Here is a 27,015-nt window from a genome sequence, read left to right on the forward strand (position 1 = left end):
ATGAAAGGGTTGGGGACCAACCGTAACAGACACCTGTCTGAATCCCGTGATCCCTCCTCAGGCCACCCAGAGGCCCACTACCCTCACAAGACGAGCACCCTGCCACGCAGCCCTTATCTGCTGAGCCCCGCAATGGACCACTATGGCACCATGGACCCCCACCACTACCCTTCAGCCAACCTAGACTCTTTTCCACAAGACTGCATGCTGCCGCTCAACAACCAGCTGTCAAACAGCAGTACCTTCCCCAGGATTCATTACAACTCCTACGACCAGTCCGACTTCTCCCCACCTGGGGACAGTATTGGGGGCATAAGTACAGGGACCATGGGGCCATCCATGTCTATGGGCATGGGAACAAGCATGGGCATGGCAGGGTTGAGTGGACGAACACCCATGATAACAAGCGGCTCAGCAACCATATCACATCATATGACCAAGAGCCAGGCACCCACCAGTCTGATGGAGTTTGACAAGCAGCTATCTGCAGGGCGTGATGGATTCAGCACATTGCAGTTCCATCGGTCGTCTGCTGCTACTGCCGCAAAGCAGCGCACAGACAGTCCTGGTCGCATCCGTTACATGCTGCACTCAGTGCAGAAGCTCTTTGCAAAGTCCCAGTCACTGGAAAGCCAAAACATGAAAGGAAATATCAATGGACGCTCCACCGGCAGCGGTGGAGGCTCGTCAAGCACTGAGGACGGAGGGAAACAGAGTCGCAGATCCAAAAGTAAAGATCGCGGTACAAAATCAGAGACGACTGCCAAGAGACGGCCACGCTCCAACATGTCGGGTTACTGGAGCTCAGATGATTTGGACAGCAGTGATCTGAGCAGCTACCACAACACCATGGCCATGATGACTCTAGGGCGTCCAAGTGGCCACGAGAGCCAGAGCAGGTACATCCACAGCGGCTACAACACCATCAGCTCCTCCAAAAGCAGCAATGAGATGAGGTATCAGGGACCTCCTGGGCCTGGGGGTGGAGGAGGTGGAGGAGGTGGAGGAGGTGGAGGAGGTGGAGGACAAGGTAGAACAGGTGCTATGGTGATAAATGAAAATGACTATATGAAAGGAGGAACCTGGTCCGCGTTGACCATGGGCCAGCCGAGGCCGGTGATCCAGAAGGGCTCAGCTACTCTGGACAGGTCCATGCTCAAGTCCAAATCCTGCCAACAAGAACTAACCTGCAACTACCTACAGGTTGGCCGAAGGGTGAGTGAATGTAGTGCTTCATAAAAGTTGCATTGTATACTGTACATTGTATTTATATTTGCAGACTATTCCAATGTGTGAGTTAATAAGAATTTCAAAGTATGCTATAGTGCAGTGATACAGATTTATGATAGATAAAGACTAATTTGAGCCTCTTAATGCTGCCTATAGGGTGATTGGAGCACATTAGGCCACAGCGGGGGTGCCAATGAAATCCCATGTCGGCGGATGCGCAGCGGTAGCTACGTAAAGGCCATGGGAGACATAGAAGACAGCGACGACTCGGAGGGAAGCCCCAAACCCTCTCCGAAATCTGCTGCTCGCCGCCAGAGCTACCTCAGGGCTACGCAGCAGTCTCTGAGCGACCAGCTGCCCCCACGCAAGTAAGAGAACAGACCGAGACACAGAGCTGTGCTTTATTATGCAGTACATATTAACGCTCAACGTTAAGGGAGAAACTGATTACATTAGACAGGGTTGTGGCCTGCTATCAGTTTTAATATGATGGACAGACCTTCAAATGTAAAAGGCTGTCGTAAAAAAAAATGGATAAGAAGAAATATGTGTAATGATGTAAATTATTGTTTGGAAACAGCTATAAAACAGTCAGGTAAAAGAAAATTATGTTAAAAGTTAAAGGCTTCAGTTATAATCTCTATGTAAATACACCTGAATGAAATGCTAATGATTGAGTCTTTAAATCGTGGGCTAAAAAAGTGTTTATTTTCAAAGGACACGCAGTTATGAATACTAATTGGTATAACCTGTCGACATTTCTTTCGTGGTGGTGAAAGAGAAGGAGACCACTTCACACAGCCTCACTACAACAGAAAGCAGGAAAATACAAATGCATTCAACATGGGCACACATAATCCCAGCTGTGCTTACTCATGTATGGAATTAAGTGGTGTCAGACTCCCTTTGTCCTCCACATGTCACATACCTCAGCGATGACTCACCTTCTTACTGCCATTTCCACACAGAGCAGACTGCGTTGACATCTGCTGTCTGAGATAAATATGCTTCTAAATTTCTATCTGAAATCACCATGGTCCCGGAAATGTACAAAAGCTTAATGATTCAAGGTATTTTGGGCTGGTGCCACATGGTTTCATGCTTTCACTGACTATATCCCCTGTTCAAATGTCCAATCCACACAATATACTGACTCTTTAATTCAATTTTTGTTTCAAACACCTCCCCTCCACCGGATACATGAAAAACATCAGAGGGCTGATTCATGCAATGATTGTGTGTATAAACAATCAGGCAATGCTATATAATGGCTATTCAATTTCTGATCAACATAAGGTTGACCTTGACTTTTGACCACAGTCAGCTTAAAAATATATTAATCTAAAGATACCTCCCCCCAGGTAATATTCACACCAAGTTTTGTGAAAATCCATCAATTCATAGTTGAGTTATTTTGTTCACATACACACACCTTCAAACATAAATAATAGTTTCTAGAACATTTTTAAGTCTGTGTTTAGACATTTAAGAATTCATTCTTACCTGACGCATTGGGTACCTGACTAATCCTCCTCCCGCTGCCAATCCCTGACCATCCAACCCCACTTCCTGGTCTGCTGCCCCCTGATTGGTGTGAGCAGCAGAACCCTGGATTACGCCTTGTTGCAGGGGGAGCTGGACGCCCTGTGGTCTCCGCTCCACAGTGTGTCCTCTCTGCACCAGCTGGGCAGGTCAATGAGCAGGTCAGTGGTGGATAGGTCTTTAAGTCACATCTCAGGGGCGCGGTGCAAAACACTTCTGTCTGATTTGGATGATCTGTCACTGCTGGCTTTGCACTGCCCCCCTCAGATGTATGTAGCAACTCCAGCTGCCAGATTCATGCCATGTTTCCAACAACTGACAATTACCATTAAGCTTGTACCTATCTGCCAGGCGCTTTTAGGTGTTAAGTGGGTCTGACATTATTTAGATGAGGGACTGAAGTGACATCTTTGTGCATAGAACATGGCCGGAGGTCTACTGAGATCTTACAATCACTGTGTGCCAACAAAGAATAATGTAAAACATGACTTTAGAGACAATTCAATTAAACCTGCACCTGTTCTTTGGCTTTGGCACCATGATAACACTGCAAGCTGTGCACGGGTCTGGTTTTGCATGCAGATCAGATGCAACAATTAGTTATTCAGATTACATTTGGGGACATTAACGCTTCCAAATGAGAATGGAAATGAAAGGATTGAGTTGAGTGACATCCCTACGCTCCTATCGCTCTTTCAATTCCCGATTTTGCTGATCTTTCATGTTTCCCTGCATGTCCTCAGATACCTTCTGTTTTCCCCATGCGCTCCTGACATTGCTTTTAATTTCCCTCCTTATGTTTCATATCTTTAACACATCTCCTTTATCTCATTTCTCTTGTTTCTCCTCTCCTCCCACTCTCTGTCCAGCTGTCTTCCATCTCTCCAAGAGCTCTCCAATAACCGCAGCCTTGACAACCTCGACTGCATCGAGGGTACAGGCTTGTCTCTGCCACGCTGGGACGATGATGAATTAAGCCAGGCCTGCAGCACCTTGGGCCGGCGCAGCTGCATGGGACAGGTCAGTGCTGATCTGGAGACCCGGATCGCATCATGCTGTGTGTGCACGATCGAGCAGACGCCAAATAATGATTCCCCCTTTTCTTTCTAGCTTTGCATATACATTTTCTTTCTAAAGAGTTATTGGTACATTTGTTCATGCTTATAATTTGCATCACTTAGTTCTTGATAAACGTTCTTCTTTCAAATCACCAGTGGTTTTCAAAGAGCCCCTTTGTCTGCCGTGAGCTGCACTCGTTCACCATCGTAGAATCAGCATTTTCACAGACGCAGCCTGATTGACAGTCATAAAACCAGCGTCATATGAACAAAGCAACCCTGTTTTCCTACCGTATCACACATTAACGTTATAAACCTGGGAGCCAAATGAGTGACATTGGTAGTTTTAAGTTTAATTCATGGACTTACATAAGAGCTGTTAGCCTCCTGCTGACAAGGTCACAGGGATGATGAACAGCTGTGCGGAGCAGCTCTGATCTTTTTTCAATGAACCAGTCCAATGAGGCAGTGCGAGCTATTAGTGAAGGATTTGCACCCGATCTCTGACACGTCTCCGCATTATGACAAATGTGCTCTAATTTATTGCCTTAATTTGCATGCACAGCGGCATCCCAAGCACATTTAATATTCATTTTCACTCGAACCGGCTGAGGTCAACTTGTGTTTTTATAACTAAATTAATTTAAAGAGAGAAAACTGACAATCATCCATAGCCACAACTATAAAACGACTTCAAAATGTGTGTAGCTGTAACCCCACATCTTCTCTTGCTGCTCTTACACCCTTTGATCTTTTTATTACCAGTCAGTGAACCGACAAAATACTTTTGCTACACACATTTTCAGAGTCTTGCTCGAGCTGCTTCTGTCGACCAACAGAATATGAAACCTTTCATCTGAGAGGCTGCTCTACAAAAGAAGCCTCAGAAATGACTCACTCTTTCGGAGCCTGCAGTTGCTGTGTAAAACATACAACCGTACTAAAACTTTTCAAAGTCTTGTCTGCTGCCTTGGAATTTCTTTCATTTTCTTTAAGTTGACAGCTCTTAGAGACTAGGCCAAGTAAGAAATGTCAAACAAAAGAGGAAAATGCATTTTAATAGTGAACTGACATCTCATCCACAGACCGAGCCTGAGGTAAATGACAAGAGCAACACTGGTGCAACTCTGTGCTTCCACTATTATTCCACTACAGTTAAACCTTTGACAATCCTTTGCTATTTTTACTGGATCCCATAAACTCTGCTTCCCAGGTGGAGAGTGTCATTTACAGACACACTCAGCTGAGCAGCTGCTGGTCACCTCCAGTTACCGTGGTCAAAATCAACCCATTCACTCACTTTCTTTATTTTTACACACACCACTGTAGCCGTTTTCAGACATAGCCGCAGGAGAATGTCCGGACAATTGTGTCCGAACATTCTCCAGACTGTTCCTTTGACATGAGGAACGTAGCAGGAGATTGTCCAGATCAGACACGTTCACAACAACAGGAAAATCTGAGGATTCAGGCGAGGGGCAGGGTCTGATTAGATCCGGCAGGAGGATGTAACTTCAAATGGGATGTATTCTTTTTTTTTTCAGCTACGGGACCTGGAATTGAGTCGTAATTATGAGGACCGCAGCTCCGACTCCACATACAGAGACTCCCGCTCCCATTCTCAGGACAACCCAGAGCCTCCAGACCTGCCCATGCCCACATGCTTCCGATCTCGCAGCCACAGCTACCTGAGAGCCATCCAGGCCGGCTGTTCCCAAGACGACGACACGGCTTCCATAGACTCGAGCTGCTCACACCCTCCGATTGACACCACCGTCCGCACCTACAGCGCCAGTACCGGTGAGTCACTGGCTGAATTCCTCAGAAACCATATAAATAGGGACAATAGAAGAGTTCTAACATGAAGCATTGTTATGTGTTGCCCAGCTGAGATCGTCAAGATTTATAATAAATTAAATATACTGTAAATGTAATGGTTATTCATTTGATAATTAAATCTTGATCATTTCTGCGAGGTTTTCACCCTTTTTCAGACTGACTCAGACACACGGGCCCACATTTTTTTTCCCCATAACATTACTTTGAATGATCTTCATAGCAGCGGTCCTGGGTGGACACTAGTCCTCCAACATGCACACAACAGTATTCTTAGCTCAAACGCAGCCTCTTTTGCCCACGCTAGACGACCTTTCCACCCAATGGCAGACGTGGAAAGAGCAGTTTGGCTCTTACCTGATAGCAACAGGCTTGGACAAAGCCCCAAAGGAGAAACAACTTGCACTTTTTCTGCAGCGTTTTGGGACAGACAGACCACGCATCCGACCCCCACACACAGGTAACAATCTGACAACCAGCTACTCTCTACTAAGAAAAAAGATGTTTATCATGGACTGCAAAATCACTCTCTTAACCAAAAAGCTATTGGCCAGTGAGGCACACATGGTCACAGTAGTTGGATGATGGCTTTTCATGGGAGAAAAACGATTATATATGCATAACGCTGCTCCTCCAAATAAAGCTTTCTGTGGTTCAGGAGGGTTGACAGTATCATACAACCTCAAATAAATGTATTACAATTCAAATTATGACAGAAGATAACAGCTCAAACATTCACTGTGCAATTGCCTTTCCACCTTGTTTAGTTTGCTTCACCAGAGGAACTGTGGATGTATGAGATGAGACACATTAGAAGCTTTGTTTGTTGACATCTGACTACTCCCCATTTCAGAAAGAGAGCCTGGATATATCATGTGCTTGTTAATGTCACTGAGCATCCACATGGTGGCGCTTTTCACCACTCTTCAAAATCCTCTGAGCTGCCTTCAACAGAGTAGTATTTTTCTACTATTCAGGAACTTCAAACACATACGCAACGCAAGGAAAGCATTTAAGAGATTAAAGAGGCAAAAGTTAAAGTCTGTGCAAATGGTCAGCAAATTATTTAATTATTAATTTTAAAAAATGCTGAAGTGTTTGAGTCCAGTAAACACTTTTGGAGTTTCAGGCGTAAAGTGTCTGGAAGCTCCAACATTTAAATTTGACTCGAAACAAGGTCATTTACATCATAATTTTAGCCTAAATATCTGCTGTAAACAGAAAAAAATTTAACCCACCCCTCATTCGGCAAAGTGGTGAGTAGATCATGAGTGAATTATAATTTCTGGGTGAACTATCCCTTAAGTGCACCAAAAGCTACATTTTCTCTGTGGAGCTGCTTTGTCCGAGGCTCAGTGAAGGCAGCAGCAGACATGGCTCCACGCCTCCCTCAGGCTCTGAAACAGAGTCCACACAAAAGACAGAGAGTCAGTTAGACAGTGTGAGAACATGTGGACACTGGTCAACATCTCTGTCTGCGGCTGACAGCAGGGTGAGTCTTTTCACTGGTCCTTTTCAGAATACAACTTCATATTAGTGTAGCAGAATTTGAGGATTTCAGCAATAATATCTTAATAAACATGGAGCTGCTGGTTCAGCATGTCACTCATTCCTTTACTCTTAAAAACTGTGTTGACTCTCAGACCTAAGAATGTGTGTTGCTCTACTGTAACTCATTTGGAGGATATCTCACCTATTCACTGTAGGAAATATGTGGCGAATAAAAAGTGGGATGTAACTGAGGCTAACAGTGTTTATGGGATGAGTTCATATGATGTCTTCTGCTGAGATCATGTTAACTTACTTTTTCACATTCGCTGTCAGGACTGGAGGATATGGACAGAAATTCTATCAAGATAAAGATGTTCATATCAGTCGATTTTTATAATAATCAGGATAAATGTCCCATTATTATTTAAGTTTAAAATCAGATTGTTGCTCCTGAGTGGAGGTTGTGCTTATTCAAACTCACATAATCACAAACTCTTAATAAACAGCCAAACGTGACAGATCAGCTGTAGATTAATAATGTGTTTTACCCCCTGACTGTGCTGCACAATGCATAAGCAATATATTGATTTTATTGAATCTTTATTATATTGCTTTTGATTAAAATGATATTTTTCGTTAATTATGGATTGTTTAATTGCTCAGCCCTGATTGTGGCCATAATTGAAATAATTCAAGTCATGCTTTCAGTGATGTGCTGTGAACCATTGAGTATTCTCCAACAACTGCAAAGCTTCAGGAAACTTTTCTTCCCATAATGCTTCAGCCATTCATTTGTGGTGAGAGTCAGGATAAAAGAGGAGATTTGCAGTTAAACCGAATCGAGAATATATTAAATCCACTTGTGTGTGGGACCATTTAGCTGCCTTCACTTTATAATGTATTTGCACGTCTTCGTAAAGCTGCTTCTCTCTGGTTGCTGAAATGGAAAATTGGCCTCCACGCTGGATTATTTGTGGGCTGCCCCGCTTTTGTCCAACTCGGACGACTGCAAATCCCATTTTCAGGTCACATTATTAAACAAGAAGAAGGCTATTCAGTCATATCGCAGTGTTGTTGTTGAACACATCGAGTGTAATAATTCATTGTGATACTGGTTTTGGTGACGAGGGAGTGGTGATGGTTTCAGGCAAGCTTGTCTTTGTCTTTACGGCAGTTGTTGGATTAAACAATACAGATGGGTCAACTGACAGGCAGCAGACAAGTTGGCCAGCAGCACTGAACTGTTTAATAAAGCATCACAATCCACCTTTTGTCTCCCATTGTTTCCTGTTGTCCTGTTTCAACGGACTGCAGCGCAGCACCACTTGATTAAATGAGATTATACTTCATAATACTTGTCAAATTGATCATCCAGCTTTATAACACTTGCAAACTTGGGTGAAAACTATCAGCCTCATTGTCTGATCTGTCTCACAGTTGATGGGACTGTTTGAGGACACAGACACACACCAGCCAGTGCACTCATGCTGCATTCATGTGCTCTTCCAATGATCTAATTACCTTACTTGGCTGCTGCTCTTCTGACTGGTTTGTTCAATTAAAGTCACAGATTGAAAACAACATGGATGCTATAAAAATAGATATATTTTATTGCTCGGAGCATTTAAACAACTTTTTAAATATTGAAATATTGTTTTAACTGAGTAACTAATCAGAGTTACCGCTAATAAATAAATGTAATAATAAGTTCACTCTATGTATAATGCAACCCAATACCATATGAAAGTATGCAAAAACTGATAGGCAACACATGAATTTTTAAACAGTTTCTAATATTTTCTAAAATTTGTGCTGACTATCTGAGTTGTTCCAATTCAGGCGTTTTCCGATAAATATCTTCCTAGTTATCCTAGTTTCTGCCTCCACAGTGTCTTGAATAAGCAAGATGGTATATAGGCTAGGGTTGAACACAGAGAAGATATGATTCATTCTGTTATGTACCCATTTCTCAGTAAAGGAACTGAATTATTGCTAGTATTATGAAGGTTCAAGGATGGTATGATACAGGCATTTAAACTACATTAAAATCTGCTCTGTCTTTCTATTAGATCAATTTACTCTTTCCGACTTTGGGTAAAAATAACGACACCTTGATGTCTCTGTTGGCTTCATCTGCACTTCTGTCAGAGCAGCAGAATTTCCTTACATGGAAATTCTATAATAAATAGGCAAAATGTTTTTATTTAAATAAATCCTGGGTCTTTGGAACCAAAATGACATGCACTACCAGTGGTGATGTCATCGTTGCGGGGTCTGTGTTTAATTAATCATGTCTCCATAGTCTCCCTCGGGAAAACACTAAAACAGATAGAGCAAACTGCTGTGGGTGGCACGGTGGTTCAAACCTGACGACGTCCTGTGGGGGGTTTGCATGTTCTCCTGTTATGTGTGTGTGGTTTTTTTCGGGTACTCGGGCCTCATAAGCCAGTTGAAAGACACGGCTCTTAAGTTGGTGATTGGGGATTTCTCCCTATATGTCGGCCCTGTGATGCTCTGGAGATTTGTCCCAGTGTATCTTGCCTCTCGGCTGTCGGCTGGGATTGGCTCCGGCCCCACTTCAATCCTCAAAGGATAAACTGTATGGACAATAGATGGATGGAGACTTCTGTTTGGGTTCTAGCACATTAGAATTTACTATTTTCATCGTTGCTCTTTCACTGTTTGAGAATGTAGCCAGCATCTAATCTGTTAATGCATTTCATTCCTGAAATGGTGACTTGGAACGATTTCATAAAGTGGTGAAAAATCCCACATTTTACGCTGCTTAGTGGAGAGTGGTCACTGGCTTGTTGGAAACGGTTTTCAGCAGATGTGGTCTCTCGCGGCTAATTGTTTTCCTTCCTTGAAAATCACATCTTGAACCATTTCTGGCAGTGGACAACAACACCACTGTCCAGATGGCACGAAAACAGCAGCGCTCAGTGCCCACTCCAGATTCCACTTTAACATTCTGGCACAAAGCATGTGGTTGTTACTGTTCCATCTGTAGAGCAACCAATATGTTCTACTGAACAGCTCCTACACAGATTCAGCTTAATGAAGCAGAAACTGTACTTGGCTTCAAGTCCATTTTATAGCTACAGAGGTATGTCAAGTGTTGAAGTTCATAAAAGGCCTTGTCAGTGTTTGTGCGTTTGTCAGTAGTAGTTCACATTTGAAGGATGTGTTTTATGCTGAAACAGCTGCGTATGTTTGTGTGGTGGAGTCCTGTAGAGTAAGCAAATGCACCAGACTGTCTGATTAAGAGCTTGTGCCACTTGCGATCCATCTGTCTGTGGGAAGTTTCTGCCATGGCTGCAATTTCCAGCATTTCACAAAGCTGCGATATATTATCTGCTTTAAAATCATGTTATCTCTTCAAATTTTCTTTTACAAGCAGAGATTTGTAGTTCTGGTGATTGTTATGTCACCAGTTATTTACAAGTTTCACTGCTGACGTCTGTGCTATAACCATACCAGTGGCCACAGCCATGGAACAGTGTGAACAGTGTGAACAGTGTGAACAGTGGATGAACTCCAGACATGTCAGAAACCTGTCTGATCACTCATGTGGTGGCAATGTTTTCTATGGGAGAATAACTGAATCCCTGTATCATGTAACATGAGAAAACAACTCACAGTGATATGGCTGCTACGCAAACATTACTGTTAAGGATCCCTTACATGTGTTGATTTCTGATCAAGAAAGATATTTGCAGAATATTTTAGAAAAGAACATGGCTGAGTGTATTCATCTACGCTCTATGAGACTTAACCATTGTTAGCATTTTGATTGGAGCTGAATGCTAAATCCACCATGCTTTTATATTCACAATAACATTGCATCATTTACTGTCTATGCTGCAGACACAATGACATGAATGGTTAAAAACAATGGTCACAGTGCTAACATGCGGATGTCTTAGTTTAGCATGTTGGCATCCATCGCAACAACTTAGCATCCTTCATTTTTCCTCGCAATTTTCAATTTTGGAATTTCCAAACTCATGTGAATCAAACGCAGTATTAACCATAGACCAAAGGGAAAGACTTGATCTCCCAAAATACCCTGAGGGGGGTCCGTTCCAAACTGCCTGGCAATCCATTTTGTTGTACTAGAGCTACAGTATGGTGTTCTGGGCCAAAGCAGTGGACCGACTGACCAACAATAGGCTATTTGCCAACGAATTGAGTTATTAGAGGCAGTCATCGGCCCTTATTGTGTCCAGCTCCACTACTTTATCTCCTGCCTAATCTCAGAGGCAGATGTCAGACATGGTTTGGGGGCTTGTTTTTCATGGATAAAGCAGATTCAGTCATATTAAGACTTAGGGGGGAATTCTGTTCAGAATGATGAAAGCACAGTGTGACACTTGAAGAACTGCAGGGCAGGTGTCCAAACATCCAGTCACAGAGACAGTTATCCTGCACACTGGGGCAAAGGAGTGTTGACAGTGCTTAGCAGCCACAACAGTGGTGACCTTATTCTGTCCAGCATCTATCTCTCTGTCATGAGCAGGAACATGGACAGTGAAAAGCTGTCTCAGCAGGTTTTCCTAAGGCTATAGTGGTCAGAGGCTGGTGTATAATGGATAATAGACTAGTTGCCTGTATTGTTTGGTCCAATGGACCCAACAGGAAACTCAGTTTCGACCCTTGTTGCTGGGATCTCATTCTGTCTATTCAAACTTTCATGAAAAGTGTTTCCACACTGAAAACGTACTGAGCTGTGGTTGTCTTTTGGTTGTACAAAATTTTGGTTCAGGTCGTTGTCCGATGCACCTTTGACACCTGTCATTTTGTCAGCAGGTCCATAACAAACAAGATAGGTGTGAAAGTGCCCTTAGCTACTGGAACCAGGGGGACCTTGAGGCCAGTAATGTTTCAGTAGCTCAGACTGGAGAACGTCTCTGACAAGAGACTGACAGCTCAGTTCACAGTTCAGTGTGAGAGAATGATGTGTATGCATGTGGTCATACGAGATTGTTGTCAGGTGAGGTTGCACACACATCGGAGGTGAAAGTTGTGGATTACAGAGAACAACAAGCCTTTTGTTTGACTGTTTTCTCAGCTGCTCACATGTTTGCTGCAGGGCTTTTCAAAATCCTTGATGTATTATGATTAGGCGTGTATTGTGTCTGTGCAGGCTTGTGGGCATTTTACTCTATAATGGCTGAGCTTCAAACCAATCGAACAGACAACAATAGACTTACATAACAGTAAAATAGATTTTTCCTAACATATATGTCACTTGTATACAAATTATGGTTATGAATTACAGTGTGGAAGCATGGCACATCTTGTGGGGTCAGGTATCGAGACAAACGTTTTGAAATTATATCTGGCACATCATCTCCCCAGTTCATTTGAGAAGTATTAATTTCACTTCATTAGGGATAGGGAATCAACGGAATCCGCATCTCTATAAATGCTTTCTGACACATGTTTTGTCGAACTTGAAAAAAAAATGTCACTGGCAGAAAGTTCATAAGTCTTAAATCTATTTGATATCAGGTCTTATGGAATGGAAACCCCATGCTGTTCACATTTGAAAAGTTATTGTGCTGGCCAACTGCTTTACCGTCTCTGTGCCGACTCTTCTAAAGAAACAACTGTTGGTACAGTGGAAAGCTTAATGTGTGGATTTCACAAGCTTTCCACTGTTTTTCCAATGTGGTGTGAAATAAAGCATCTGTTGGAGAGACTATGTGGAAGCGGCAGGGTTCATAATAATACAGTAAAAGTCCCTGTTTAGATTATAGGCTTTAGTGGTGCAGCATCACATTTACTGTGTGTGTAGTATGAGTGGGATTTCTGTGGTCTCATTAGAGTGAATTTCCCTACAGCCAACAGATCTTTTATATGATCTCTACGCATATTAACAGTGTGAGCATTTTGAAATGTGCATTTCGTGTGAATGAAATCTATGCAATGTGTCTTATGTGTCTCAACTACACACACCAGAGACTCTGCACGACTGTGCAGCCCATTAACTGGATCTCTTCTGATGCACTGTTTACGTCACTGGGTGGATTCCTCTTCACAGACAGGCCATTTATTTCTGCTCTCGCTGATACACATGCAGTCTGTATGGGAAAGTTTCCATGGACCCCATCACACACGGCAGATGTGGTCGATGGATGAGCCGAGGGATGAGTGGCTGTCCTGGCAGAAGGAAAAGCAATGAATGTGAATGTTCACTAGATCTTTTATTTTTTTTGCACAATAAAATCATCTTTTAAAAGTTGCGTGCTGGACACATGCTGTGTGGATTTCATGTAAGCCCACATATAAGTTCCCTCTCTAAGCTCAGCTTTAGATTTTTAACCATGTATATATGCTAGCATGTGACCACGCGACTAAGCAGTGTGTAACAGTCCAACTCTGATAAAGCTTAGCAGTTTGTGTGCACTGGCATTTAGCTTCACCAGCTCTGTGAGTTGTTTTGTGGTTTGTCAAATTATCATTATTGATATATTTTTAACATTATATCACACCAAGCCACTTGAACAGCAACCATATTCACAATATAAGAGAATGGAAGGTGTTTATTATACTGTGCAGATCACATAAAGCTCTTCTGATATCTGAGCAGTTTCTTTCTCTCATGTTTAATGTCCTGCACCCGGCTCTTGTGTCCTTTATATCTGATTGGCACATTCTCAACCATATTGGCTCTTCAGAGTCAGATGCTCAGCTAACTTGATTTACTGATTTTATCACCCGTCTCATGATCAAGGCTTTGAAGTGCAGTGTGTGATTCCATTGGTCACCTGTGTGAACGATAACGTTTGGTTAGTGCTCCTCTGATTAGATTTTCTGCTTTAGGCCTCTGATTTGCTGGTGTTCCCTGCAGCAATGTCCTTGCATGTTTCTGACCAGTATGAAGAGCTCAGGACATGCTAAGAATATGTATTAATAGGCTATGTCCACATATTTGAGATCACTTTGGCTATTATTACTCCTGGTGTCCATACTACTCTGGACCAGGCACAACTCTACAACCAGCAGTGACTGCAAAGCATTGCTGACCTTTATCCCTAGTAGGACTGGTTCTCATTCATAGTATTTTCTGCAAATAAGCAACCAATCTGCTACCTGTTTACAATGCTATGTGCATGACCAATGTACACATGTGATATGTGGTTTTAAGTGTATTGATGATGATTATTTCTGATAGTGAACATAAACGCTCATCTGGACAGAACACTTAAACATCTGGATGGAGCACCTAAACAAACATCAGTGTGAAGATAACGACCAAAAATGTGTTTGTTTAGACTTTTTACTCTGATCCACATTCCCTCTGCTAACATGGAGGAGGTGGGCTTTTTGACCAATGCTGCAGCCAGCCACCAGGTGGCGATTGAGCTTGGGTAGCAGCCATGTCATCCATCTTTGTATACGGTCTATGGTGCAATGTTGCTTTAGAAACTGAAATTGTAGCCACTCTTCAACCAATCATGGAATCACAGGGGGACATTTGACACGTTATCTCTAGATTAACTAAGTCAGGCACAGTGTCAATAAGTTTGGAACAAACTTAAAGTAAACATTTTGTTAACATTAATTATGGGGTGAAGGGGGTGTCTGACTTTTTTTTTATAATCAATGGAATGCCAGGAAGAGCCTTGACTACATCCATACAATTATACGATACAACTAAGATATCTTCTGCATTTAGTTCGGTCTTTTACTGCACCTCAAAGGTTTGCTGAAACGAACATCTCTTCCACTGTCATTAGTAAAATTTTTTTTCTCTCTCTCATCTTTCATCTCTATCCCCCACTCCATTATCTCTTTCCTCCCTCAGTCTCCACCTGCATAACCACCTGTAAGAAGATTGCTCCTCCACCAGTTCCACCCCGTACAACGTCTAAGCCCTACATCTCTGTGACGGTGCAGAGCAGCACGGAGTCAGCCCAGGACAACTACCTGGATCAGCACGACCGGCGGTCAGAGGTCAACAGCCAGTCAAGCCACGCTCACAGCAACTCCTCCGACAGCCTTGATAGCACCCGTGCCAACAGCCTGGCCCGCAGTATTCCCCGCCACCCGCACATCATCCCCACTCCTATTGCCATCCCGAGAGACCCAATTGTCCCCAGTAAGGCCAATGCTTCCACGGAGACGAGTGACTCAGTAGTCCAGATCGAATCCCTGAAATCAGGACTAAATAGAGGGAATCTAGTGGCAGAGGAGCCCTTAGTGGCCCCAGTGCCCAGACGGAAACTCTCCTCCATCGGCATACAGGTAGGCAGTGGAACTGTACTATCCAGGGCTGGTACAGTTGTGTCAGAGCTCTTACTACATACGAAAAACTGACACTGTCAAAGTAGTGCCTTGGTCACAGTGTTTTTGAGGTCTGGGTTATTCCACCTGTACAGTTTAATTAGGACAAACAATATTCTATGGTGTGTCACTTAAAGCCTAAAACTGTAATCCGTCGATCCATTCGTCCGCTCAAATCTTGGAATGAAAATTTATTTTAATTTAGCACAACTGAAGGATGAACAGATTATAATTTAATGGTCAAGGTTACTGTGACCTCACAAAAGCCATTTTGGCCATAACTAGAACTCACTGGTTAGGGACCTATCAGATCACAGATGCCACAATGTTTTTCTGAATATATAGCTTATAGCTTTAACCAGCTAGTGACTATACATTTTTTCTCCATATCACCTTTTATTTTTCTCCTAAGGTTGATTGTATCCAGGAAGTTCCACGAGAGGAGACCCCACCACTGGCCAAGTATCAGTCAATCGGAGTACAGGTGGAGGACGGGTGGCAGTAAGTCCTCTTCCTGTCCTTGTAACAACGTGAGGAATTTATATTATAGCCACACACACTGTTCTGACTATTCATTCTCTTTGCAGGAGCTCTGTAGATGTGAAATCACATTGTTTTCATATGCCATCTTTTTGTCTGAAAACCATCTGTGTGTGTGTGTTGTGAGGTTTTGGTAATGACATTACCATATAAACGTTTCTCTTCTTACTGTATATTTGTGTATTTACTTCTTGGCTGTTGCGGTGAAGTTTACATTCTGTACGTTTAATGAATTGAATTCCAGGAAGTTATGAGGAAGACTTCCTTTTGTATTTTCACTTTTTTTGCATGCTGCATTTAGAGTTTTGTATATAACATAATATTATTTACTAATTTCTTACATTGGATTGTCTTGATGTTGTACACACATGACAATCCCTCAGGTTCAATAATATGGCCTTATCCTGTGCCTTCCAGTCTTATCCTTCCTTGATATTGGTTAATATTCTTCAATTAAGCACTACTGGAAATAATGTGAAATGTGTATCCATTTAAAAACAAGAAGCTGGCCTTAAGTGATGTGATGTGAGGTCATCATATATCAAATATGCAAGACTCAGTCTCTGATCCTTCCTGGTTATTTATAACTCTGTTGACCAGTAGAAGTGACTTGGTCTTAAATGTTTGACAAAGATGAAATTTGTTGTGTTGAAAAGCCGCTTTGTAACAGTGAGTCTTGCCTTATGTGTTTCAGGACCAGTCGCTCCAGTAGCATGGCCTCAAAACAAGAAATAGACTCAGGCACACAGGACATTTTTATTTCCCACATCAATTATACCAAACCCTCAGAAAATAAAATCATGGTCAGTAGTGCCAGCCAATCCATGAGCTCCCCTCCTAGAAAGGAATCTTTAGATAACGGGGACACCACAGGTGAAATCTCCTCACCGCCTCCACCCAGGCAGATCCTCAAACGCTCCACCACACGAAGTAGCTCATCCTCCTTCTCAGAAAGTTTGGACCCAGCACTCGACCCCTCGTCTCTGCCGCCCCCGGACCCCTGGTTGGAGAGCGGGAACGGCAGCAACAGCAGCGTACCCCAGAGCAGCGGAGGGGGGACGCTGTGTCGGAGAGACGGCCACTGGTTCCTCAAGCTGCTGCAGGCCGAGACGGGACGCATGGAAGGCTGGTGCCAGCAGATGGAGCAGGAGACCAAAGACAACCAGCTCTCCGAGGAGGGTAAGGCTGGCACGGCAATCGCAGAAACTAGAGCTGTATTCATAAAGCCTCCTCCTACAAAGATCAGCTCCTCATGACAGAAATTTAAGTATTTTATTACAGTTAAGACCAGATCCTGGTATAACATTTTTATAAATCTCTGCCCTGAAGAGAGATCCCAAGATGAAAAAGTGTTTTGAGAACTTTTAGGAGAGTAAACTTTCTTGAACAGAGGAGAAAGGACATAAAGTTATTATTAAAAAAAATAAATTCCTAGCCAATTGGAGAAAAAAAAATTGTCTGTGTGCAGCAATCTCCGCTCTCGCTTTTCGACTGCATCACAAACAGCTGCTGTTCACTCTCCTCACTGGTGCACACAACCAGAGGGAACAAGGTGTCAGTTTGCTGAGCTCTACTCTCCCACGCTTGCCTCTTGGCCTGTGCTCCAACACAGGGACTGAATTTCCCTCTTAAAATGTCTTTAAGCTCGTCATATATTTGAGGTAATTGTAAACACTGGTCATCTGCCCAGTTGGGTTTTGTGGTTCTTTTACTGGCTTCCCTTACTGCTTCCTGGTGTACGGTAGATTTACATGCCAACCAACACAGCTTCTTCTAAGCCATGAGTCGGGGGAATGTCCAGCCTCCAAGATTGTTTGATCTGGCCTGCGAGGCAATTCATATATACAAAGAGAAAACACTCTTGCACATGCGACTTTATAGCGATAGTTCACCGAAAAATGTTTAATTCTCTGACCACTATGCTAATAGGGTGGTGGGTCAAGTATTTGAGTCCATAAAACACTTTTGGAGTCTCAGGGTTCGTCTCAGCTGCTCGTGTGGTGTCATCCAAGTGTCCGCAAGCCCGATATTCATATTTGACTCGAACGGTGTCATTTAATCGGAATCGAATCAGCTCAGAGTTGTTGTGAATACGGCCCCTGGTCCTTTTTATTAAATTGCCTCCAAATTAAATTGCCAGCTGCGGGAGCTCACAAGTTGCAATGGGAGCAGACTCCCTTAAAAAGGCTTCTCATAAGAAACTGCAATTTGCCACATTGAAAAGTGATTGTCCACCACCTAAATTAATTTATTATACAATTGTGAGCTCAAACCATAGACTGTATGCGAAGATGGGCATAACAGCCTCCCAATAGTGAAGCCAACCTGGTGGTTATAGGTAGTTGTTATCCAACTGTTCATTTCCAGTAAGTTTGTTTTTAATTAGTTATTTGATGCTATAAAAATGGGGCAAAACATCGTGGTTGACAGCTGAAACCGACTCGTAATTGGTCAAGAGTATGTATCAATGGAACCTCAACACTGCAGCTCCTTCTCACCATCGCTATACGCTGGCTTCAAATGTGCAAGATGGTTGGTTCATATCCGGGATATTTTAGCTTAATTTCTGGATAGTGGTAGGAAGTGGAGATGCATGGTCTATCTTCATATACAGTCGACAGTCAGACAAGTGGAGGCACTCTGAATGAACCCAGCGTCTTGAGCCTCCCACCAGAGGTCTGATACATCTGTCTGACCTCAGCACATGGTCTACAGCTCCCTGATAAGGTTCTGCCTCAGGCCCGACAATCGCTCCATCAGACATCCACAGCATGGAGGGGATGAGCCAGTAATACCTGAGGTTAACACACACAAGGCCTCTAATCCCCAGAATTACACAAATCTACTCTGGAACTGATTAAACCTCCAGATTAGATTAGTGCTTCAACATCAGCCTGACAGGGCATACAGCAGTGGATACACACACACACACACACACACACACAAATCCAGACTGTACACACAAACAAACAAACATTGGAAAGGCTTTGGATGCTCAGTTTTTTCTCAGAAGTGCTGGATCAATAGATCAACAAAGCTCAACATCCATGTGTTTACTATTTTTTTAGTTTTAGAAATTAGTCGTGCATGTGTGTGATGTTTTTAGTGTTGGCTTCAAATCTAATGCAAATCTGACGTCCAGGGCCGGGTGTCACAACACAATAATCACATTAATATAACTTTGCAGTCCAGTGATCAGAGAGGACTTGCAATTTTGTCAGGGCAGATGTTTGTCCTAGTTTTGACATAGCAACAGACAACATACAGTAAGCTGTTTTCAGACATAAACTCTTTTCCTGACTTATGAGGAACACATCAGATCGTCTGGATCAGACGTGTTCACAACAACCAGGGTAGAGCATGCAAGAGGCAGGATATGATACTCAGTGTGTTCTGCCATGTTTCCTGTCTTAAAGCAGAACTATCTGGATTTGTGTATCATCCATAGCAGAGACAACCGGATGTTTCTGAGATGAACAATCAAGTACAAATTCTGACAAATTTATAATGTTTTTTTTTTGTTTTTTTTCCTTGTGTTGTGTCTTCAGTGCTGGGAAAAGTTCGCAGTGCAGTGGGAAGCGCCCAGCTCCTAATATCCCAGAAGTTCCAGCAGTTCCGGGGCCTGTGTGAACAAAACGTGGTGTGTATTTTCCTTTCTGTGACACTTCCACTGTACAGGTTTGCACAAGCGAGAAACGGAAACTCAAATACAAAGTCCCATTAAGTTAAACTAATGGCTTTATTTGGGTTATTGTTTATTTTCCAAGATTTTCTTTCCTTGATACACATGAAGGCTTTCACACAAATGAAAACTGACTAATACATCATGATACACAGCAGGTTAAGGCACAGGGTCCCACCATCACAGAATAAAGGGAGCTTATGATAAGCCAGTAAGCCATTCCTCTCAGGTGACGTGATTTACTGAAACTGGAATTATACAAATTGCAGACAAATACCAGCACATGACACCAAAACAATTAAGCATCTCAAACTAGAGCAGAACTCAGTGAGCACATTCCTCCGCCGAAGTCCAACAGTCCTCAATCAAGCTGCACCAAATTCCACACGCTCATAGACAGATAGATATCAGTTCCCTAAATATGTTTCTTTTTCCATTAAAATCCATATATAAAATATCCTCACAGTGTTAAAGAAAGCAAAAAACGTTTTGGGGCTATCTTTCCAGTTGTTTTTATGTAATCTTGCAAAAAACAAACAAATACATGTGAAAACAAGTAAGCAGAGGTCATAAATAACAGTCTGCTCTGTCAGTGAATATGATGTTCAACTTGCCAAATCCTGGTCTCTTTTCCAGCTTCACTGAACTTATCTTAGGAGAGGTTTTTATTTGGAATATGTTGAATAAAATAGAAATATCAATACGTGCAAATAGGAAAAAAGCAATCAAGTGAACAAATCACGTCCCAAAAGGAGGAAGAAGTGAAAACATATCCTGCTCCCTTTGATTGAAATATGGAAATCCAGTTCAGTAAGAGCAAAACATTGGATTTAACATTTGAGCATAAAATTGTACACGGACATAAAAGTAACCAAACTATGATGGTGTTTCAGACCCTTCAGGCTGACGCCCACATCACACATCATAAGAGGATTTCAAGACCACGTCAACACTTTTCTTTCAGACTGCTAAATGCTTTCATTATTAGTGTTCTATTTAGAGGTTGAAATTATGTCAGCCTCATTAGTTAAGGAAATCAGCAATGAGTGCTTAATATGTGTTGATGTAACTGTGTCACAGCCTGTCGCCCAACTGTCTTCGGGTCTTTCACTGCTTTGCAATGACGAAGACGATTTATATCAGGGGTCTCAAACTCAAATTACCTGGGGGCCGCTGGAGGCAGTATCTGGGTGAGGCTGGGCCGCATCAGGTATTCCACAAAAAAAAAAAAATTTGCTAAAAAAATCCAAACTTCTCTAATGTCATTACTAACAGTTATTTAACTTCAATGGGTTCTTCTGAACATGAATAGAATATTGAAGAACACGAACAGTTCTTGTAAACATGGCTTCTCTTGCCTACTTCTTGCTGCCAGAGACCTGGCAGCGCTTCCTCTCACATAGCTGAGCCACATTTGGCTTGAGGGAGGAAGCAGTTGAGACCCTCAGTATGGCTTGAAGATGATTATCAGTAAGCCTGGACCTGTACCTGGACTTAATGAAGTTCAAGGTGGAGAAGAGCTTTTCACACAAATATGTGCTACAAAAAAGGCACATGGTCCGCTTGAACATTCGGGAAAGCTCAAGGAAGCTGGGGTTCAATTCTCACAAAAATTGCCCAAGCTTGTCTTCCTTTCCACTCACCTCCCTGAACTTGGCTTTGAGGTCAGAGTTGCACTGCAGGCCAATGAGCTCCATTTGAAGCACAGGAGGGGCATCTTGCACATCAAAGTAGAAGGGATCCGCAAAATTTTTGTAAAAGTCGCTCTGTGCGTCTTGAAGTCTGCAAATCTATGATCAAATTCCTCCTGTAGCCTCACATTTTTCTAAACATTTTTGTGCTTACTTTGTGCCGGCGTGTTGGCTTGCCTGCGTTCTGGGACTTATTTGAGCAGATCCGGTACCTCTCGTATCGAAAAAAATATGAACATTAAAAAAAGTTTTTTAAGAAATGATTAAAATAAAATATAACAATATAATGTAATCACTAGAAAATTACGGAGCCCCTGTTGACATCGGTGGATGAATTACTAATTTGTGGCCACGCAATAACAAGATAATCTAATAAATTATATATAAAGCTTTCTTAACAACAGCATCACAATTTCACAAAATAATAACAAATGCAGACTTCTAAGATGAACCAAAATAACTAGCACATCGTCAAGTACAGTTCGTGGCTCGGTGCGTAAATGTCACCACCAGAGGATGAGGGAATTTAAATCATTAAAATTCATCCACACATATCAGGTGTAAATAATAATGTAAAACAGCCCAGACTGTAAAATGTAGATATTAGCTCAATGACGTGTTATAAACTGCTGCGGTTTAGAATAATCTGTCTGCGTAAAGAAGCTCCCAAAACCTCACAGCGCAGCGTGTGCGTAAAGGAGCCGTGGTGTCCCTTGAATTTGCCTTCAATTTAACAAATTGTGTGTGTGTGTGTGTGTGTGTATGTGTGTGTGTTCCGTTCCGCTGGACACAGAAGTCGCCTTTGCTCAAGACGCCACTTTATTAATCACTGACATAAAGACTGATACCGTCACTGCAGTATAGCCTAAATAAGTCCCACTGCATTGTAGGTGGCATGTGTGTGCTGTTTTAAGCGGCGTTTTATGTGCGTTCCGGGACCTGTGCTCGTCGTACCTGCGCTGTGATATGTACTTAGCGTTCCGGCACCTTGTGATTTATAAATGAAGCACTAGATACATCATGACCTGCGCGAAAGAGGGCAGAAAACTATGAATTTCACCCTCCTGCACCGCACATCCAAAGCCACTCTTTTCTCTCCCGGCTCTCTCTCTCACTCACTCTCACACGTACACACACACACACGACCCCGCCCCCCATGTCACTCACTTGCATGCTGCGTTCACTGGTCAGGCACACAGTAGGAAACCAGAACATCATAACATTGTCCCACACAGCAGCTAACAGCGGAGCTGCTACAATGTTTGTGCGGGCCGCACTAACATTAAACTTTCATATTAAGGTGGGGGCCACAAAATATCGTCCCGCGGGCCGCTATTGGCCCGCGGGCCGCGAGTTTGAGACCCCTGATTTATATTAATATTTTGTACACGATGCATATCTTCATCTGTACTTCTACTAAAAAGGAATACAGTACTATCCTCCTCTTCACTGATCTTCAACGGTCAATTAACATAAGACTTTACAGACAAATGATTTATCTGCATTGTCTGGACATAGCTCACAACAAATTGTGAAGAACAGAGTAGAGCTGCAAAAACAAGAGATGTCAGAGCAGGCTTTACTTTACATCTGTCTCGATATATAGAACGAGTTCACATGGAAGTGATGAAGCAATCAAAATGTTTTCTTTTCTGAATCTTTCTTCATTGGAGAGGATAAAAGGCGACTGTGATCCTTTTCTTGATGTGAACATGGCTCCCTCTAGTGGTGAATACGAAAAGAGCAGTATTTGTTTATGGTACAGTAATAATAGGCCACAATTAAAATAGTCAATAATCAACAGCCAGTAACAGTAAACAACCAACACCAGAACCGCCATTATTTTATTTAAAGTTTTTCTTTTATGTATTATTATTTCTATTTTTAGCGGTGATAAGAAATAATAAAAAAATCTTGTTTTTGTCATTGAAGAAATCCTCCTAACCTATGAAACCATATTTACATCCACAAGATCTAGATTTTTATTTGGATCAAATTGCACACATTCATCGATACTAACCCCCTAAATATACTGGTATTTTTTTATCTTAACTCAGACATGATTCTCTCAGAAATCAATGAAAATGTTGACAAACAATGTTTAAAAAAAGTAGGAAGACCTGGATTCTTCCACCAAGTTTTATGGTAATCTGTCCTGAAGTTTTTGCCTAATCTTCCTCATAAACATAACTTGAGGTGGGGGCCGTGACCTAAATCAATGACCATATCCCCCACCTACTGCACTGACTGTATTTAAGGATCATCCTAGTTTTTATTGACTAGTCAAAGTTTATTCAGCTTTATTTGCTAAGTTAATATTTTCTTTTATTATGTATTGCGCACCTAATCCATCTCTGCTGCCAACCACCTTACTCGCAGTGAAAGAAGACTCATTCATCTTTTTCCTGTCGTGTCAAGGCCAAAGAATCATTTCACGGCTGATTTGTCTGAAACCAAAGCTCAATTTGCTGAGCCTTGAATGTCCCCTCCACACAATGACAGTACACTCACTGAAAGACAAACTAACTACATGAAGTAGCCTCATAACAAGAAGTGACACAGACCTGCAGTGGGGTAATGGGTTCTGACGGCTGCTTGTAATGCCAGACCAAAGGGACCACCTACTGACATCCAAGGAGAAAGAAAGAAGAAAGGGCAGAGTAAACACTGTTGATCTGTATTTTTCTATTTAATTTAAGTACATCAATATAGTTTGCATCCTATACCAGCATGTGTCGAATTAATTCATTAAGTTTTGATCTCAGTAGGTAAAGAAATTCAGAAAAATTATCCTTCAGCTCCAATGCTTTTCACTCTTCAGACATAAAGAGTTCAAGTCTGAAAATGGCCAAAGATTAAAAAGCATTATTTATCTTTCACATATGAAGAACACAGCAGGAGATTGTCCTACGTGTTTACAGCCACAGTAAATAAACATCTACAACATTCAAAGTGACCTCTGGGTGGAGTGTGCAGAAGGCAAAACATGATGTATAACTTCCATTTCGGGGATCACATGTTTTTGTTTACAACGCTGTGACGTGGGCGTCGGCCCTCATCACCAAGAGCTCTTTAATCTCCTTGTCTTTAAAAGTTAACTTCTTCGTCAGCGCCCTATCTGTGTGGCTCCTCTTTTTCACCCTTAGATATTTGTACTCTTTTACTTCTTTTTGGTTCACATCTGCATTTTTGAAATGTCTTCATCACGCCCACTCGCTTGCTGTGACATTTTGCTGCCGTGTTCTCACATGGGCCCACGTAGACATCATGCACACATTTTACTAAGAAACATCTAAGAAAAGTTCTGGGAAAAAGCTGGAGCGACTGAATCAGACATTTGCGTTCTCACATTTCGTAAAATTTCTGAAAAACATCCGGATTTCAGTGCATGTGTTGAGAGCAGCTTTCAATATATTTCCTATAATCCACACTTCAACATGCACTTTGTCCTCTCTCATCATAATTCATTTCATCCCTCTCTCCCTCAGAATGTGACTGCCAATCCACGACCCACAGCCCAAGACCTGGCTGGTTTCTGGGACCTGCTGCAGCTCTCCATCGAGGACATCAGCCTCAAGTTCGACGAGCTCTACCACCTCAAGTCCAATGACTGGCAGCCCGTGCCGTCGGCAGCCGCCCAGTCGCCCCCTGAGCGGAAGGTACTTCCCATCCCTGCTGCCCAGTGCCCTGGCTGGGGTAGGAAAGCCGCCGTAACCGGCCTCTCTCCTCCCACCACCACCAACCATTGCTCCCACTCTTTTTTACCCCCCCGCCTCCCTTCAACTTCCTGCCCTCATCCCTGCGTGGGATGAACTCTAACAGGGCTTCCCTGTGCGACGCAAAGGGGCTAGAGAAACCCCTTTCAGCATGCATGGAAATATTCATCTCAAAGTGGGCTGTCGTTGGTGTGGTTTTGAAGTGATCCCCACTTTGAGCATGCATGGGTCGGTCTGATGTGGAGCATGGCTGAGATACACCGGGACAGAATGCAGTCTTCTGGCTTCTGCTCCTGTTCTGTTTACATTTCTGTGTGTGTGTTTATGTGTCTTTGTTGGTTATTGCTTGTTGAATTGTGGTCGTATCTGTGTCTAAGACGGGATTCAGACCTGGTATTAACATCCGTCCTGAGTGATCTGATCACAAGTGGATGTGTCCTCAATGCTTCCTGAGATCTGTGCCTCAGACCACATACTGAGGTGGTCTGGGTCGGATGTGGCCACAATCTTTCCACTGTGCCACATATAAAGGAACCGCCTACTCAGCTGATGTATCTGACCTACTGCAATTTCACTATGAATCAAGTGTGTTTCCAGGTTCTCAGTGTCCATACATTGATTTGTATTTGTTCCACACCACAATATCAACACTGACCAACACATAATGAGTGTTACTATTCGTTTAATTGCGAAAAATGTATTATCATAGCACAGCTGCATGAGATTCAGCCTCTTCTTCTCTCTCGCGCGGGCCAACACACACCTACACAGTGACATCAGACTCACCGGTAAACACAAACAACATAATTGGGTCTTCGCAGGCACGAATGACGTAGCTGTTTATTTGCTTATAGAGCCGAGAAGTGAGATCCAGTCACAAGTGGTCATTGAGACACATTTAGGACACATTTTATTGTCAGGTGGGAACAGATGAACTTATGGCCGTGAACTTGAGATCGGATCTGTCAGGATGGATGTTAATGCCGGGTGTGGACAGGGCCTGTCTGTCTGCGTGTCTGTCTGCCTGCTGCATACTAACTGCGTCTTGTGATTCTTTTGCTGCCTTCATGTTTGACACATGTACCCATCATTTCATGTTTCTCTTTTCTTTGAATCTTGTCATTCAATTAACCTTTTCCTCAATGTCTGCCTGTTTTTTTGTCTATACGCTCTGTGTTCTCTGTGTTTCTCTTTTTTACAAAAGCATAAACAGAAACAATGAGCACTGCACTAATGTCTTTGTCAGAGTCCTGTCTGCCAAACCTGCCCAAACAACCAGAACCTGTTGAGGAAAGTGTCCTTGTTACCTTCTCTCATTGCCTCACATCTGTCTTTTTGTCCCCTGCATCCCTCTCCCTCTGTCCTCCTCTGTCCAACCGTGTCTCCTCACTCCCACAGGACGGAGAGAAGGTGGCCTCTCCGGCGTCAAAGAAGCCTGGTAAGGGTCGCCCCTCGCTGGGCCGCGAGAAGAGCGCCGACAGCTCGTCCACCTCATCCTCGGCGGAGAAGCAGAGGCAGGAGGCTCGCAAGCGCCTGCTGGCTGCCAAGAAGGCGGCGTCGTTTCGGCAGAACTCGGCCACGGAGAGCTCCGACAGCATCGAGATCTACGTCCCCGAGGCCCAGACTCGCCTCTGAGAAGAGACAGTGACACAGGGAAGGATGTTTCAGAGAGATGGAGAAGGGTCGGTGAAGTACCTGCAGAAAGTAGAGGAGGACTTATGCGATGCAAACGAGCGACTCAGAGTAAACATGGGTGGAGGTGGGGGGGAGAGGAGCGATGGGGTGGTGGGGGGGTCAATTTGGGCATTTTTGACACATTCAGAAGTTTAAAGGCTGGTCCTGGTGACGTCATACACTATCACATAATGATTTTTATCTCGTGGACCTGACAGCAGGAGGCCTCGGTCGACGGACTCATGTCTTTCTCGTTACTACTC

General features: G+C 43.0%; 1 protein-coding gene across 3 annotated transcripts; it reads left to right on the forward strand.

Moving 5' to 3' along the window:
- dlgap4b (discs, large (Drosophila) homolog-associated protein 4b) lies at window positions 1-26,713 on the forward strand. 3 transcript variants are annotated; one of them, XM_061070277.1, is made up of 13 exons: window positions 1-1,009; window positions 1,040-1,215; window positions 1,387-1,598; window positions 2,832-2,933; window positions 3,642-3,792; window positions 5,375-5,630; window positions 5,974-6,126; window positions 14,971-15,410; window positions 15,862-15,950; window positions 16,684-17,168; window positions 19,538-19,629; window positions 24,851-25,021; window positions 26,477-26,713. In XM_061070277.1, exons 1-13 carry the CDS (start codon window positions 1-3, stop codon window positions 26,711-26,713), a joined length of 3,573 nt encoding a protein of 1,190 aa, XP_060926260.1. The 3 variants fall into 3 exon arrangements, with proteins under 3 accessions (XP_060926260.1, XP_060926259.1, XP_060926261.1); XM_061070276.1 differs by having other exon boundaries at window positions 1-1,215; XM_061070278.1 differs by lacking the exon at window positions 5,974-6,126 and having other exon boundaries at window positions 1-1,215; window positions 2,829-2,921.
- Window positions 26,714-27,015: the final 302 nt, after the last annotated feature.

This window comes from Limanda limanda, chromosome 4 (assembly GCF_963576545.1).
Source record: "Limanda limanda chromosome 4, fLimLim1.1, whole genome shotgun sequence".
NCBI lineage: Eukaryota > Metazoa > Chordata > Actinopteri > Pleuronectiformes > Pleuronectidae > Limanda > Limanda limanda.

Excerpts from the sequence above, each read along its gene's own strand:
- dlgap4b (XM_061070276.1), top strand. The coding sequence starts at position 1 with ATGAAAGGGTTGGGGACCAACCGTAACAGACACCTGTCTGAATCCCGT. Across the intron at positions 2,934-3,641 it reads CTGGGCAGGTCAATGAGCAG|CTGTCTTCCATCTCTCCAAG; the intron begins GTCAGTGGTGGA and ends CTCTCTGTCCAG. Across the intron at positions 3,793-5,374 it reads GGCGCAGCTGCATGGGACAG|CTACGGGACCTGGAATTGAG; the intron begins GTCAGTGCTGAT and ends TTTTTTTTTCAG.